The sequence below is a fragment of the Pristiophorus japonicus genome, chromosome 7, assembly GCF_044704955.1.
Source record: "Pristiophorus japonicus isolate sPriJap1 chromosome 7, sPriJap1.hap1, whole genome shotgun sequence".
In the NCBI taxonomy this organism is placed as follows: Eukaryota; Metazoa; Chordata; class Chondrichthyes; family Pristiophoridae; genus Pristiophorus; species Pristiophorus japonicus.
Window position 1 is genome coordinate 128,486,783 of NC_091983.1, and position 12,296 is coordinate 128,499,078.

At 47.3% G+C, this 12,296-nt stretch overlaps 1 protein-coding gene across 1 annotated transcript in view; it reads right to left on the reverse strand.

Annotated features, from left to right (window-relative positions):
* The window catches only part of slc35f1 (solute carrier family 35 member F1), a 491,079-nt gene that overhangs the window by 61,784 nt on the left and 416,999 nt on the right, over nucleotides 1-12,296 (reverse strand). Inside the window, exon 7 of the mRNA XM_070884460.1 lies at nucleotides 9,877-10,031. Within this exon, the coding sequence (XP_070740561.1) occupies nucleotides 9,877-10,031 (155 nt within the window). The remainder of the gene's footprint in view (nucleotides 1-9,876; nucleotides 10,032-12,296) is intronic.

Genomic DNA, 12,296 nt, shown 5'->3' on the forward strand with positions numbered 1-12,296 from the left:
CAGGTCCAATCCACGTCCGGACCGGGATCAAACAGAGCTGAGTCATCGCTCCAACTCTCTTCTCAATCTTCCTCGCTGCCATGCTCCACCTCACAGTCAACAAGCTCCCCGCTGGAGTGGGACTAAACTACAGAACCAGTGGGAAGCTGTTTAATCTACGCCGCCTCCAGGCCAGGTTCAAGATCACCCCAACCTCTGTCGTTGAGCTGCAGTACATGGACAACGCCTGTGTCTGTGCACATTCTGAGGCTGAACTCCAGGATATAGTCGATGTATTCACTGAGATATATGAAAGCATGGGCCTTATGCTTAACATCCGTAAGACAAAGGTCCTCCACCAGCCTGTCCTCGCCACGCAGCACTGTCCCCCAGTCATCAAGATTCATGGCGCGGCCCTCGACAACGTGGACCACTTCCCATATCTTGGGAGCCTTTTATCAACAAAGGCAGACATTGATGCGGAGGTTCAACATTGTCTCCAATGCGCCAGTGCAGCCTTTGGCCGCTTGAGGAAAAGAGTGTTCGAAGACCAGGCCCTCAATTCCACCATTAAGCTCATGGTCTACAGGGCTGTAGTAATACCTGCCCTCCTGTATGGATCAGAGGCATGGGCGATGTACAGAAGACACTTCAAGTCGCTGGAGATATATCACCAATGATGTCTCCGCAAGATCCTGCAAATCCCCTGGGAGGACAGGTGCACCAACATCAGTGTCCTCACCCAGGCTAACATCACCAGCATTGAAGCGCTGACCACACTCGATCAGCTTCGCTGAGCAGGCCACATAGTTCGCATGCCAGATACGAGACTCCCTAAGCAATTGCTCTGTGCCGAGCTCCTTCATGGCAAACGAGCCAAAGGTGGGCAGCGGAAACGTTGCATGGACACCCTCAAAGCCTCCCTGGTAAAGTACGACATCACCACCGACACCTGGGAGTCCCTGGTCGAAGATCGCCCTAGGTGGAGAAAGTGCATCCGGGAGGGCGCTGAGCTCTTCGAATCTCAATGCTGAGAGCGTGAAGAGGTCAAGCGCAGGCAGCGGAAGGAGCGTGCGACAAATCAGTCCCATCCCGCACCCCCCACTCCCCCCGACAAATGTCTGTCCCACCTGTGACAGGATCTGTGGCTCTCGCATTGGACTGTTCAGCCACCAAAGGACTCGTTTTAGGAGTGGAAGCAAGTCTTCCTCGATTTCGAGGGACTGCCTATGATCATGATAAGTGGAGGAAGAGCATCCGGGAGGGCGCTGAGCACCTCGAGTCTCATCGCCGAGAGCATGCAGAAAACAAGCGCAGACAGCGGAAGGAGCGTGTGGCAAACCAGACTCCCCACCCACCCTTTCCTTCAACGACTGTCTGTCCCACCTGTGACAGAGACTGTAATTCCCGTATTGGACTGTACAGTCACCTGAGAACTCACTTTTAGAGTGGAAGCAAGTCTTCCTCGATTTCAAGGGACTCCTATGATGATGATTAAAATTAAGTTTAGGTTGTGTAGATCTAACACTTACTGTAACTCACCATTCAAAAAGATTACTCACCCATATGTGTTAATACTTTAAACATTATCATTTTCTGATAACTTAAGGATAATGTTTTTTGAATTGCAGCAGCAGACTGCGTTCTTGGACCAAAAAGATGGATGAGGGCTTCCTGATCTCATCAATGCTTGCTATAACAAACCAATGAGATGTGTGTGAGAATGTTTGGACCTCTCATCAGATCAGATCAACTCACTTCTTCCAGAGAAACCATCATCATCATAGGCAGTCCCTTGAAACGAGGATGACTTACTTCCACGCCGAAAGGGATGAGTTCACAAGTGTTTCAATGAAGGACCTGATATTCCAGGTCCCGAAATCCATGTTGAAGGGTGGAAGATGCCTGTGCGTGGATTTTGTTAACATGTGGTGGCACACCAGCCATCACACGCGCTTGACAGAGCTAGGTCTTGGTCCAGTGGCAAGGATTAACCAAGACGACTGGAGACCAGCTCTGCTGCATGGGCCTAGTGCGCACATATCACAGTGTTGGCTGGCCCGTGCTGCCCTCAGGCCCTCGCCTCTTCTGGGCCCGAACTCTCGCCTCTCCTGGGCCCCAATCACATCCCTCAATGAACTCTTGCCGTTCCTCCTCCTCGACCTTGCTGCTCCTGGTGTACCTGCCCGCACTGCAGTCAGCCATCGCCCTCCTGCAGCAGCACACGCTGCTCCCTGCAGTGCCATGCCGCCGCACGCCACTCCCTCTAATGCTGATGGTCTTGCAGGCCGGGACCGCGCCGATTTCCGGGTTGGGCTGCTGTACGTTGCTCCATCCAATGGCCCCGGCCTGCTGATCATCTTGCAGACCGGACCGCGCCAATTTCCGGTCCGGGCCACTACACGCTGCTCCACAGGGAAACCATCTGGACTGGGGATGGTACCTCTCACTGCCAACAGGATCGAAACCATGAACCCATTATTTGAGAAACCATGAACTGAATTTTGACTAACCTGAAGCGGGCGAGCCCAGTCGAGTGCGGGAAACCCGAAGTCCAGTTATCCCTGCACGTGACATCACAGATAGGTTCTCTGCCTGAAAGTCAGCATGTTTGACAGGCTGGCTTCCAGTTAGGTGGGGAACGCAGGACAGGAAACCGCAACCACAGGTAGATGCGAGCCCTGACCTTGGAGAGTCCAATCTCAGGGGTTGGTCAGATCATGGTGGAGGGTCCCAATCCCCGACCCCGGGGGATAGGTACTGATCCTGAGGGTGTTCCGATCTCTGATTCCGGGGGGCTGGGGGGAGGGGAGGTCTGAACTCTGGGTAGGGGGGGGTGTGAGGGTTTGATCCCTGATATGGGGTGGGGGGTTGTATGGGGGGTGATGGTGGGTGAGCTTGGGGGACTGGAAGAAAACACTCCTGCTCCTCCAGGCCCACATGGATTGCTCCCGAGTCTGTCCTCACCTCGCTGCAGCTGTTGGGAACCCTGAAGCCCTGCTGGCCACAGGTAAACCGGCACAGCAGATTATATCTGAGGCTTCCAGCCTTATTACAATATTTAAAATGCCAACCCGCCTCCTGGCAGCGGGTTGGCTGCCCAGTGCCCATCCTCCGTCCCATCTCCGTTAAACCCCGAAGTGGGTGCGTTGGAGGCGTCTTGGGGTCAGGATTCACATTTTTAATACTTTAATCTCTCACCCGATCCCAACCCACATTTTTTGGGGAGGGGTTAAATTTCCCCCCATGACTGAACTTGCTATCCACACTGTGCCACCAAGCTGCTCCATTACCAGTAGCTATTTCACAATCATCCAGCCATCCTTTTAGATTTCACCATGTGTTATCATTGTATTCAAATTTAAATGCTAGGTTTTAAAATGTTATTAGCTTTTATTGCTTAGGATTTAGGACTCAATATATAGAAACATGATAATAACCTTGTTACATTCAACTTTATATCTCTCTCTAGAAAACGTTATTGAACAATGGGTTTGGTATGTGGTCTAAACAATGCTGAAACTAAATAAGGATTTAGAGTAGAGCTCAGAAAATATGATTTCACAAAGAAGTTGAAATTTTGAGTCATTTGTGCAAAATAAATCCATTTTGTGTACAGTCTAATAAACTTGTTTTGACTCCTGAATAGTGTCTTCAGTATGATGAACTTATGTCATTGCTTGCAAGTCCCTCATTTATTTCAATGACAAGCAGAGCCCATTGAAAACCATAACCTATGGACTGGAAGCCAGCCGAGCATTGTTTTATTTATTTCGTTATTCCTAAAGTCCGTTCCCGCTGGAAGATATTTTCTCCCAAGATCTAAGAGAAATATAATGGCAGGTGAATCAGAAAATTGCTTTTCAGCCTGTGCCTATGGGAAATGTCTGCTGGGCAGCAAATCCAAGGATCGATGTCTAGGCCTAGATCTTCTGCTTGACTGTAATGCTGATGGAAGTATGGCGGGATGGGACTTCCACACATTGTAAAGATGCGCACTGCATCGGCAGTGTCTCTGGGTCAGCATCACTTAAATAGCAGTGGTGGGCTCCTCAGTCTATACTCGGCAGCTCACCTGATAAACAGTTGGAGAACAGTTACAGCATGCATCTGCCCCTGCTCCATCCATAGCAATGGTGCACACCAGGAACGCACCAGTGCTCCTTGCACCTTGTGTTGCTAAAGCGTATTCCCATCAGTGTTAGATTCGTGGGGCCCCTGGGCAGAAGCTAAGGCATGGCCCCCACCTCTCCCCCTTACTTCTTGTGCAATGGATGACTTCCACTAGTGCATAGTCTAGTGGCTCCCGCCCCCATGGTCTGGGGCCCTGGTTGCTTTTCCCTAAAGCTGTGACAGTCTACATCAAACTGTTATATATCTGCCCTTAATCTTTAAGACAAATCATGCATCTGACGTCACTTCCTATGAAAACAGAAAATGGTGGAGCAAGGAGGGAGTTGGAGAAGCAGCTGCTCAAGAATTTACTTGCACACTCTGCTCAACTTATGCTTGGAGTCGGTTTAAGTCAAGGTCATGGGTATATTCGCATACTGTACCCCAATACCAGATTGTGTTTAAACGTAAGACGTTATCAGCTATACAATGATTGATGGCTGCACAATGTGGCACCTTTAGTGTCAGTAGTTAAGGCTGGTTTGGAGAATAAAATGGTGTTCACCATTTCCGGTGCGGTCTGTGCTGTTTGCCATCTTGCTGAGGGTGTAGTGCGAGTGGGACATGCGTGCGTCGGCAGTATGCAGAGCTCTACTTGCAGTCCCTATCGCATTTCAGCATGACAGGGAGATGGAGCAGAGGCAGAAAAGAAGAGGACAAGCTGCTTGCAGAGGGAGGAAGAGGAGGGTGAGGAGGGCACTCAGCCGGAGGACTTACCCACCTCGGGTTGTCAGGGAGCACTTCTCCTACCTGCATGTAAGCCAGGAGCAGTGTGTTTGGCAGCTTTGCTTCACCAAGGAGGTGGTCACCGAACTCTGCCACCTCTTGGATCCAGGCTTGCAGCCTCAATGCAGGGTGACAATGACTCTCAATGTGACCATGGCCCTGAATTTTTTGCCAGCAGATCCTTCCGGGCTGGAACAGATGACATAACAAACATCTCGCAGTTGGCCATCTATTGCTGCATCTGGGAGGTCACAGTGGCTCAGTACTCTAGGAGAAGGGACTTCATTGTCTTCTCTCTAAACAGCAGGAGGAGCACACATGTGGCTTTGCCAGGATATCGGGCCTTCCCATGGTGCAGGGCGTGATCGATTACGCACATATGGCTTTTCGGGCACCAGTCTGCTGTGCCAGCAATCTTCCAGTCATCACGCCAAACTGGAGGGTGGCTGCTAGGCGACAAGAGCTAGCTGCTCTATACCTGGCTGATGATTCTCCTCCACAATCCCACCACTCATGGTCAGCAAACATAAAATGACAGCCATATTGCCATGAGGGATGTCATCAAGCAGACCATCGGCGTGCTCAAGCAATGGTTCCGCTCGGGAGGAGCCTCCAGTACTCGACCGAGCGGGTGTCCAATTTGTGGTGGTCTGCTGCACCCTCCATAACTTGGCCATCATGAGAGCACAGCCCTTGCCATCATGGGCTTCTCGACCATCTCAGGAGGAGGAGGAGGAGGAGGAAGAAGGGAGGAGGCCGCCTGCAAATCCCCATTCCAGGCAGACTGTCCGTGAGCACATCAACTGACTCCGGTTCCCCTGAATAAACCCCCAGATTCTTGTTCCTCAACAATTCACCACCTTTCCATCCCTCTGTCATGGAACATTACAAAACAGAAATTAAAGACACCACAAAACATTCAAAACATTATTTATAAATGATTAATTCAAAAATGACATAACAAAGTCAACTAATCACCCTTGTACATTCCATTAGTGCATGTTTGTCGTGTGTCTTTGCTTATCCTCATGCTCCTATGAAGTGCTACTCCAGTGGTTGCAGCATGGCTGGTGGAAGGCTGCTGACTCTCCGTGGGCGAGACTGCAGATGGCCTTGCAGCACAACCTTGAGCAGCTCTGGGCCTAGAAGGCCCAGCTGTGGGCTGCACCATTTCAGCATGGGCGGCAGCAGTCTGGGCTGGCTAGTTGACAAACAACAGCAAGGGCACTTGCAGAGTTACAGTGGTGGAAGTACTGAGAGAGGACAGCAGTTTTGTGCTCTACGGAGCCACTGACACTCCCTCAGGGTGGTGCCTCAGCAATTCTAGTAATCCGTTGGAGAATAGATTGCTGGACTGCTGTAACACCCTGCAAGCCCCTTTTCACACCGGTAAACGCAGCCAGGATGGCAGCAGTCTGAGCTTGCATCTTAGCAAGCTGAGCTTGTGTGACAGAAGTCTAGCTTCCACTGCAGCACTGACATTGGATCACTTCCATTACAAGCTGAGACATCATCCATCACATTCTGCAGCATAGTTGGGTCCATAAATGCTCTAATGGAGTTGCCCATCACTTCCATTCTGGGCTCCGAGTTCTGCGCAAAGTCCTGTGCAAGGTTGGAGCTGTACTCCTCCATGCTCCTCGACATTGCATTCAGGCTCTCCGGCAGGTCGGCCAATGCACCGAGCAATTCTATGTGCATGCTCATCACCCTTCTTCTGAAGGCTGCCCCATCAAAGTCCTCATCTGGCATCTCTGCAGCAGAACTCGAATGCGACCTCACCCTCCGAGAAGCTGGCACCTGCGCTACCCTTTCCGCTGGCTTACCACATGCAGATCCCACCTCTATACTACCCTCTAAATTTCTCGCAGTGCTATTTTCTGAGCTGGTGCTTGCGAGTGTCACATCGAGTGATGGTGCCTCTTCTTCTCCTTCACTCTCCTCCTCTTGTTCTTTCTGCACAGGCTGGGCAGGTTGGAGTTCTTGGATATCCATAAGGAGAAAGGCACAAGGGTCAGGTTATGGTGAGGGGGTGGGGGGAAGCAAAATGTGCATGTTTACCCCATCAGCGGCTTGTAATGAGAAGAAATTATGGGATGAGGGGGAAATGGGATGTGAGAAGGATTAGGCATGAGCATACCGTTATCATCGGTTGCCACGGCCTCAGTGACAGCCCCTCCATAGATATCCAGCACTGTCTCCACCAGCTGGGTCAGGTTCTGCAGCCGTGCCCGCCTGCCCCCTACTCCCCCCTCTCCCCCATCTGTTAGCTACTGCTGGCACCAGTTGTGTGCTACTTTGGCTTGCAAGAGAAAGAGAAGTGTGCTAGTGAGTTTAATGTAATGTGTTTGGGTGATGTGTCTGTTATGGTTGAATAGCTGGCATTGTGTGCAAGGTGTGAGATGTGGAAGTGAGGCTGGCAACAGTGGTAAGTGTGTGAGGGTGAAGTGAAGCTATGATTGTGAGGTATGAGTCGTGATTGATCGAGATTGTTGGTAGGTTCTTGAAGGGGGTGTGGTGCATTGAGCAATGTGAGAGCCTAATGGTGCAGTTGGTCAGATATGGCATTTGAAGATGCATTCACTCACTTTGACCACTCTTTCGGCACTGGATCCAAGTCCTGGGGAAAAGACTCATGGCACTAACCACTTCAGCAACATGCTCCCACTGCCTTCTTACAGTCTATATGGAGAACCTCCTGGCCCCCTGCAGGGAGGGTATCTGGCTCCTCATTTCGTCTCCAGTGCAGCATCCGAGAACCGAGGTGCCCTTTCTCTGCCCTGTTGTGCCATCGGTACCTTCCCCTTTCCTTAGCTACACTAACAATGAGGTGTTTCTTTTAGAAAGCAACCTCCCATTTCAGAAGTGCAGACAGCGTTTCACACTGCAGGCTAGCTTTAAATAGAGTTCACACTTTGGATGAAATTGGGGCCCACACTGAGCGCTGCTGCTGAGCGCTGAGCCAACCCGCAGTGCATTCAGCTCTAAGCTCAGTGCTTCAATCATGTTAATTAGCAGGCAGCACAAATCCCCGTGCTCATTTTTGGGCCTTATCGAATTTTCCAACCGATGTATTTAATATCATGACAAATACAAATCCAGACAAAGGAAAAAATACCAAACCTCTTTGAAAGCAAAAACCTCCTTTGGATGAAGGTCTAATTCTTTACTGGTGGGAGACAGAGAGATACATACCACATCTATTGGGATAATTCTGTACTGCTGTACTCCCAGTGGGGATACACGATAATAGTGTTGTTGACTAATCATAGCAATCAATTAATTTACAACATACCCAGACATGAAGCTAGGAAAGCTAATGAGGAGCCTGAACGAATATGGCGGGGTGTGCACTTCCAAAGCGGAATGAGCGTGCGTATGCCAACCCCCATATTGAATCCTTAGGCACCCATTTTACACCTATACAATGAGTGTGACACGATCAGATTTCTAAACCCATATCTTGTATTCTCCTGACTTGTGTTGGAGTATAATTCGGACAGGAGCTCTTTGATATCCTGCTCTAGTAATCATGATCCATGTAGTAACCTAAAAATGGAAAGTTGGAAGGCTATTCAACTGTGGAATTCATCACAGTTAAGCCCAATTATATCCTCATCTGACATCCACAGATGTGTGTTTCTAACAGGAGTCAAAGATTAGCAATCAGAAGCTGGGTTCCTAGCGAATTTATTTTACACCCTAGTCAAGGAATACCATCGTTGTCCAACCAGGAGTTCTGTGATTTGTATAGCTTATTACTACAGCACAAAATATAATTCGGTTTGGGTCTACATTGCTAACACTAAAGCAAATTGTGCAATTAAGCACCAGGAACTCACTTCTTAGATCTCTGGTGTCTTCTCAGACTACTCATGATCTCAGAACAGTACAAGACCTTGTTTTAGCTGCAGTAGGCACTGATACCAGGCAGATCCCAGAAGTTCACATTACAACACCATATGTTCCATAAACTCAAAATTAATTCACAATTAACACAGCCCAGAAGTTATATTATAAGCATCAATGTGAGAATGCCGGTTTACTTTGTAACTAATGATCCACTACAGATTTCACGTGGAAGTGCAGTTTGGGAACATGTAGTTTTGAAATGTACAATTTCATTCTATTAAATAGAGAGAAAAATCAGACATTCTCTGGCTTACATTAAAGAGTTTTACCCCACTGAGCACGAGTGGCTTATCCAATGGTTTTGCCTTTCTTTCTTTGAGAAGCTTTGGATTTCAGTGGAGGCTGATTGGCGCAAACCCATATCCCACACTTGGTGTGAGGATGTGTTGGAGTGGCAGTTTCCCATTTCCCACTGAATTTTGTTCCCTTTCTAAAGGCAGTGAGTCACGCTGGGGTGCAGTTCCACAGGTGTTCGCTGTTCTACAGTGTCTTGTCCAATGTGTGAGCCTAGACAGTGAGAGTCAGCAGGCTATTTGACAGCATGAGGCATCACGTATGAACCTGATCCTCCCCACATCTGTCACATGTAGGTACTTTCCAGCAGGGATCACTGGAGCACAATTTGGTACAGGAACTATTAACTGCTTTCAGCACTCCCAAGCTCAGGGGTGCTGAGGCTAATTGCACTGTCCCAGCCACTGCCTCAGCTGAGATCTATTAACTCAGCATAAACCAGAGATCATACCTTGGATCTCAGAATTGAAAAAAAATATAAGGAATCAATTACTAAGCATGAGAGCACTCATTCTGACAGGAATGATGAGAAATGAATTTGCATTATTATGTGTTGACAGCACAGTAAGTCATGTTTCAGTTATGTAGAACTCCTGCATCTTCTGGTAAAACAAAGTTGACAGAATACCAATGTCCATTTTTGTGCAGAGAAATAACCTTTCCTTTGTATTTGTAGCAAAGCTATCAGGCACACAATTCATAGACTATTCAGTAAAAGTACAGGTCAACACCTATTATACTTCCCAAACTAATGTAGCCCTGTGAGTGACATATTAAATTTAATTAACATACCTTGTAGTGGAAAAGGAATAACCCACAAAACAGACTGTAAATATCTGCCGTTAATAGGGAGAGGTTGACAGCGGTGGCACTGCTTCGTTTAATGACTACAGGCATGAAGCTGTATAGACCGAACATACAGGCACTGAAACCCACATACAGCAACCCTGGAGAAAAGAGCAGAAAAGGAATTAGGAAGTTTTCCAAAATAAAAGGAAACACAATTGATGCAGTTTCAAAGCTCTTTGAAGGCAGCTGAAGCTGTCAGTTTCAATGATCCATTCACTAGAGTGTTGTCAGACTACTTAATGAGCAGCTCCAACTTGAATGAGTATAATCCAAAGGGCATAACCAGTAAAACAACACAGAAAAAGATATCAACCTTTGAATACATATTGTGGAAACCAATGGGATTGTTTCAGTGTTAATGAGGGGATAAAACAAAGAAAAATAAATGTTTAATTTTGCTTTTCAAAGTTAGAGGATTTTTCCCATAATATTTTGCATGCTCAGATAATTAATGCCATGTCTCATTATTCAGTCACTTTTGGAACATATTGCTTCCCAAATGTTTCCACCTTTATTATATCTGTTAGCTTTCCCTTTTTAAAAAGAAGCACTGGCACAGTGTTTTGCAAATAATATTTTCTAGTGGGAAAGCACAAGCACAGATGGAAAGTAAATAGGTCATTTGTTCATAGCAATAGATGATAGAATGACATCAACATGTAAATTTATACTCTTGTATCAGCATTCATATTTAGGTATGGTTGTGCTTGTAAGGAATGTGTAGAGCACACTTTCATTATGGGGGTTAAAGGACTTCAAAGGAAAAATATCTGAAGTAAATAATTTTTTTCATTTCTATTTTTTAATGTTGCCAAATACAATTTCTCAGAAACTTAAGTACATAATGATGAATCTCAAAAAATACATCATGGTAGCTTATGTGTCAATATTGTTTGGCCAGCAGTTTAAATCCAGTCAATAAAACTAGGGCCGGAATTTACTAAGGTAAGAATGAATGGGTTGGAGGCATGAGGCGGGGAAGTGAAAGTTGAAAAATGTGCACCCCAACCCTAACCCTCCCACTCTCACCTTTCACTCAGGAGGGATGGAAGTCGGCCTGGATCGGACACCCTAGGGAGATCGGACACTCCGCCCCTACCATCCTGGGTCCAGCACTTACCTATTGCTGTGGCCTCCTTCTCCAAGTTCCCCACATGACTGGAAGGCAGCCTATCAATCAGGCTGACTTCTAGGTGGGGAACCCATCCCTGATGTCGCACATACACCGTGGAGTTAGTTTAAACTCCACAGCAACATTCCAGGTTTCCCGCCGTCTCCCGGGTCCCCATGCACCACGCCGGTGGGACCGGGAGCAATCCAGCTCGGTGAATTATTACTTCTCTGCAGTTGATGTTTATCTATTAATTTACTGTGGGAGAACAGTCAATTTTTAAACTAAAGATGTGAACAACATTTTCAGACAAGGAGAGACGGCCCTCTCAGTACTTTAAAGAAATTTCCATCACTTTATTTTATAATAACTAAAGACTTGGAAGATTGCGTGGTGCAGTGGGTTTTCACTTCTGGGACATGACATATTCAGGCCAGACTGCTGGGTTGAAAGTCCCATCTTTCTGCTCCCTGTAAGGATCCTATATGAAATGAGTAGGACAGTCTCAATCCTGTTCCTAGTGAGAGTGGATCCACAAAACAGTACAGTTTCTAATTTAGCAATCTTATTGGGGACGCAATATGTTGGAAAATGAGAAACTGTCACATTGGTAGAGTAGGGAATGCCTTTCCGATTTTGAGTTGAGTCTGATGCACATAGAACATAGAGACATAGAAAATAGGTGCAGGAGTAGGCCATTCGGCCCTTCGAGCCTGCACCACCATTGAATAAGATCATGGCTGATCATTCACCTCAGTATCCCCTTCCTGCTTTCTCTCCATACCCCTTGATCCCTTTAGCCTTAAGGGCCATATCTAACTCCCTCTTGAATATATCTAACAAACTAGCATCAACAACTCTCTGCGGGAGGGAATTCCACACGTTAACAACTCTCTGAGTGAAGATGTTTCTCCTCATCTCGGTCCTAAATGGCTTACCCCTTATCCTTAGACTATGTCCCCTGGTTCTGGACTTCCCCATTATCGGGAACATTCTTCCTGCATCTAACCTGTCCAGTCCCGTCAGTATTTTATATGATTCTATGAGTTCCCCTCTTATTCTTCTAAACTTCAGTGAATACAGGCCCACTTGATCCAGTCTCTCCTCAAATGTCAGTCCAGCCATCCCAGGAATCAGTCTGGTGAACCTTTGCTACACTCCCTCAATAGCAAGAATGTCCTTCCTCAGATTAGGAGACCAAAACTGAACACAATATTCCAGGTGAAGCCTCACCAAGACCCTGAACAACTGC